Source organism: Galeopterus variegatus, unplaced genomic scaffold, assembly GCF_000696425.1.
Source record: "Galeopterus variegatus unplaced genomic scaffold, G_variegatus-3.0.2 Scaffold3167, whole genome shotgun sequence".
Lineage (NCBI taxonomy): Eukaryota > Metazoa > Chordata > Mammalia > Dermoptera > Cynocephalidae > Galeopterus > Galeopterus variegatus.
This window is the reverse complement of record NW_007729278.1, coordinates 189,656-194,619: the sequence shown is the minus strand read 5'-3', so window position 1 is coordinate 194,619 and position 4,964 is coordinate 189,656. Positions and strand designations below refer to the sequence as shown.

The 4,964-nt window shown below is 34.7% G+C and overlaps 1 protein-coding gene across 5 annotated transcripts in view; it reads right to left on the bottom strand.

Moving 5' to 3' along the window:
* The window catches only part of NEDD4 (neural precursor cell expressed, developmentally down-regulated 4, E3 ubiquitin protein ligase), a 100,169-nt gene that overhangs the window by 36,064 nt on the left and 59,141 nt on the right, over positions 1–4,964 (bottom strand). For 3 of the 5 annotated variants that reach the window (XM_008584180.1, XM_008584176.1, XM_008584178.1), the window contains 2 exons: positions 3,506–3,556; positions 2,004–2,065 (listed from right to left, as the gene is read on the bottom strand). The exons of 1 other annotated variant lie outside the window; for it this stretch is intronic. In XM_008584180.1, the coding sequence (XP_008582402.1) occupies positions 2,004–2,065; positions 3,506–3,556 (113 nt within the window). The remainder of the gene's footprint in view (positions 1–2,003; positions 2,066–3,505; positions 3,557–4,964) is intronic. One more of the 5 variants, XM_008584177.1, reaches the window with a different exon arrangement.

Sequence of the window (4,964 nt, the reverse complement as noted above, 5' to 3'; positions counted from 1 at the left end):
AAAAAAGAGGGGGGGGGGGGGCGTGTAGGAGGTAGGGATGGTCTAGATGACGAGGTCATGCGAAATGAGAGAACCTTAGACTTTGTGTTGCATGTTAGGAAGCCACTGAGAACTTCTGGGATAGATAAAGGTATCCTCAGAGATGTGTTTTAGGGATACTTATTTGGCCATATTGTATAGGATAACTGTCTGAAACCTGCTACCTTCTTTGACAGCTGTTTGAATCTGTGATACATGAATTTACCCATCTATTTTCATACTGTATTATCTCTTTGAATAACGAGTTGTCTAAGGTAAAAATTGCTGCCCACTGTAGTACTATTTTAAATCTTTTTTTTTTTTTAATCTGTCTTTCATAAGCTTCTAACTTAAGGCTTGATTCTATCTATTACCACCACTAATTCTAGCATTCTGATTTACTTAAGAAATCCTTGTTTGTCCTAGCTTTCTATATAGATTTTTTTGGGTGATTTTTACAGGTATCAGTTACATAACCAATTACCCTTTGTATTTCTAGACAAAAGAGTCCTAATCCTTTTATCCTGTCTTTAAGAGATCACTCACCTCTCACCCCCACCCCAAGCCTTCCTTAATCTTTTTAGTTTTTCTCTATATAGTTCTCATGGAGTTGGGCAAATTTAGTGATCAGTAAATTCCCCGATGCTTATTTCCAAGGCCACTACTGTGGCTTGTCTCCATATTTAAGGAGGTGTGAACACTCTGACTTTTTGTTATAAAAGACAGATATAGAAAATGTGTTCAGATAATGTTTTGTTGAAAAGTTTCTCTACAATTGTATGTTTCATGTCTTTCCAATTAAAAAATAAGCCTGTGGGTCTTGACTATAGGGGCTCAAACAAGTCTAGGAATGTAGTACATTGTCTATCTGAATAAAGTTCTTTCTGCACTTGCAATAATATCTAACGGGGAAAAAAATACCGAATGAAGACAGAAGATATAAATTTTATATTTTTTAAAGATAAAGATAGTAGAAAGCAATTGACAAATTGGAAAGCAGGCTACTAGGGCAACCAAATAAGAAAAATATTTATTTAGTTATTCTTGGTATGTGAATGTCACAGTTAGTCTGAAATTAAAAAAAATAGATTTATATTCTAGACTTCTACACAAATCAAATACGTGACTTCTCTTATAGAGAGTAAGCATTAACAGTCAGAGAACACTCTTTTGTTTTGTTTTAAAATTTATATTACAAAGAGGAATTTTAAAAAATCATTTAAAAATCATTTTTAAGTTCCAACAGTACATTTTTTCAAATGCATTCTGTAGTTTATAAAAAACAAGATAAATACTGCTATTTTCACAGATGTCCTTTCTCTGCTTTACTTTGACTTTTTTGATAGTAAATTCACACACATATTTTGACTAGATTTTACTTGACTATGTGGTAAAGAGATCAAAAGGAGTTTTATTTACAACCTAAATTAAAAATTTCTGAAATAATCAAGTAGTTCAATCTAGGAAAATAGAATTATGAGTATGCAACTTGGGTTATAGATTCCAGTCTTATCTCATGTTATTTTCTTAATATTTGAGTTTTCTGAAATACTTTTTCAAATGAAAGTATGCAAAATGTAGTTAGGTTTTTCTGAAACTGGCTTTGGGCATGTCAAGTTGGATATTGGTTTTAGATGAATTGATGTTTGTGATTTTTTTAAAGCATGGTATGACAAAATTACATGTACTTTAAGATATAAAATAAATATAAAATAATGACAAATTTCAGCCTTCTAGTCTGATAAATATTAGGAGGGCAAATCTTTCCCAAAGGGATGTGACCATTCTTCTGTATTTTCAGAATTTTTTTCAATGTCGTATAGCACTTCTTAATCAGGAATAACAATAAAGCTTTTAAAAAAATATATAATATTTAGAAATGGCTTATTTATTTAGGTTTAAATCCTGAATTTCCAAAGAGGCTACTATAAGGTATAATGATGAGATAAAAAAACTTAATATGCTATTATTTTATATTTACTGACCTTCTTGGGTGAAGAACAAAATCCTTAAATGTATATGGTCTCTCCATTCTTGGATTTTCTGTCTAGAATAAAACATTGCGTTTTCAAGATATATCTATAACACCAAAAATATGTACTTTTCAAGAATATTCATGAACTATGTTCTAAGGCATAACTGAAGTGAGAAGTGAGAAAAAAAAGTAGTTTTGGTTTATTACATGGTTACAATTGGTAACCCGACAGTGCTTTTGCTTTCCTGCACAATGAGAACTACCGCCAGCATCACAACTCAGTCTAAAACTAGCTGAGCAGGTGCACTGTGGAGCCAAAAGGAGGGTAGAAGAGAACAGGTGGAAAACAGTATGGAGTGGTTAGCTTGTTGGCACCTAAAAGGAATATGGAATATGTACAATGTCAGCAGCTGGCTTGGTTAGAGCACAGAGACACTTTTAGGAGAAAAAAAAATAAAAGTAAACAGCCTGGAAAGTAAGAGTGGATTAAATATATTATTGAAAGCTTATGATTTCTAAAGACGGTAGAGAGCCAATAAATATCCCAAGATATTAACAGAGTAGAGAAATAAATTTCCTCTTTTTTAAGTTCAGCAGGCCTTTGTTTTTATTATCCTTTACTTCTCTGGAATTTTGCATTGTTACCTTCCCACTCTGTCTTGAAACTCTTTTCTTAAATTCTCGTGACATTATTTTACTTGGTTCTTTTCCTGTCTCCCCTTGTCTGTCCTTTCCTTCTCCTCTGATCCGCCCGTGTTGACTGAGGTTCAATGACTGGCCAGGGCTCTCATCTCTCTAATTTGGACAGCCCTTCTTCTCAGAGATTCTACTGTTATTTAGACAGTAATAATCCCCAATCTTTCTAGTCCCTTTTCTCTACATAATTTCTTTTTATAACTCTGTTGGCTGCCCACTTTAAACTTTCATTTTTCCTGTTTTTGATTGAAATGCAGTATATGTCCAAAAATAGATTTCTTGTATTTCAAAACAAAATGGATTTTCCTCCTCACTTTTCTACTTGAGACACCCCCTTATCTTCCAAGTTCCACCTGTATTAACTTTACTTTTTGCCTTTTTTTTCAATTTCCATATCAGACACTTGGTCCAATAATGTTTTATTCTGAAATGTTTCCTGAATCTGTTTTCCAATATTGCTATATGCTCAGTACAGACTCTCATTGCTGTATGTTTATATTGTTGTAAACTATCTTAGTTTCTTTCTATGAGTTCAGGCTCTCCCCATTCTAGTTATTCAGCAGAGTATTTCCAAACTTTTGTGATGCCAATAAACTTCAGTGGCTCTCTATTTCTTATTGGGGTTCATGTAAAGAAATCTTAAAGAGAAAATTGAAATGGAAAATTTGAGATGAGTTTTCAGAAAATAATATTCTCAAGAAATAAAATCAGTATACATTTTATAAATCAAATATTTATATTATATTATATATGTAAGTATTTATTACATTAAAAAGAATAAATACAAAAAGCAATATCATAGACACCCATACCAACCGGTAATGGATACAGAGGAACATCCACTTGACCTAGGAAATCATCTCTTGTCTATAAAAGAAAGAAAAAAATTAGATTAGTAATATGCTGAATTCTTTTACGAGATTTTTTTTTTTTTTTTTTTTGTCTTTTGTCTTTTTTCCGTGTCCGGCAACGGATCGCAACCCTCAGTGTTGCCCCCGTACCAGACCGGGGACCGGCAACGGGATCGCAAACCTCGGTGTTGCTCCCGCGCCTCGCTCAGCCAGCGAGCGGGAACCGGTCTGTACGTGGGATCCGAACCCTCGGGCGGGAGCGCCGCCGCGCTTCCCAAGCGGCGCACTATCCAGTGCGCCACCGGGCCGGCCCCTCTTTTACGAGATTTTGATGATATATTGCTATCAATTACAGAAAATGTAGACTTTTTTTTTTTAATGCTATGCAGCATCAATGGAAAATCAATGGAAAATAAAAAGTAATGTGGTACAACTTCTGGTGATGGCAGAGTAGCATGTATTAGATTAATCCTTCTGCAGATAATAATTACACACTCTGACAAAATATAAAAACAATTATTTGAAAGCACAATGGATTGACCAAAAACAAGCAGAAACTAATGGGGAGTCAATCTTTGAAAGAAGAAACTTCAGTAGGTAGGATTCATATTTATATGACTTTTCACCTGGTAGCATTACACAGTCCCTATGATATGGAGTGCTTACAACTTCAGCAGAAATCTGCAATATTACTGGTTTGAGGAGTCAGAAGACTTAGTTTGGGGTTAACAGCATAACTAGAAAGTGAGGGGTAAATCCCAGAAAGGAAAAAGCCACAAGAGCACTTCCAAATCTATATAAGCTCTACCTAAATCCCTAGTTTATCCCTGAACTGCATAAGTGAAAAGTTCCAATAACTCGAAGATATATCCATAGAATTTACTCAATATGAAAAATAAAGAGGACTTGCAGAAAAATTTCAAGAGCAGTCTAATACATGAGTAACTGGAGTCCCAGAAAGAGAGGGTGAACGAAGTAGGGCAAAAAAAAGAGATTTTTTTTAAAAAGCAGCTGAAATTTTTCTACATCTGGAAAAATACAAGCTTAGATATTTCAATAAACTTAGTGAACTGAAGCAGGAGAAATATAAAGAAAACACGGGTAGGCATATCCTTATTAAATGCTGAAAACAAAAAATAAAGAGAAAACCTTGAAAGCACTAGATACAAACAATGTATTACATGCAGGGGAACAACAATACAACTGCTGGCTGACTTCTAATCAAAAACAGTGAAAGCCAGGTCTGACCCTGTGGCTCACTCGGGAGAGTGCGGTGCTGGGAGCGCTGAGGCCACGGGTTCAGATCCTATATAGAGATGGCCGGTGCGCTCACTCGCTGAGCGCGGTACGGACAACACCAAGCCAAGGGTTGCGATCCCCTTACCAGTCACGAAAAAGACAAAAAAAAAAAAAAAAAAAAAAAA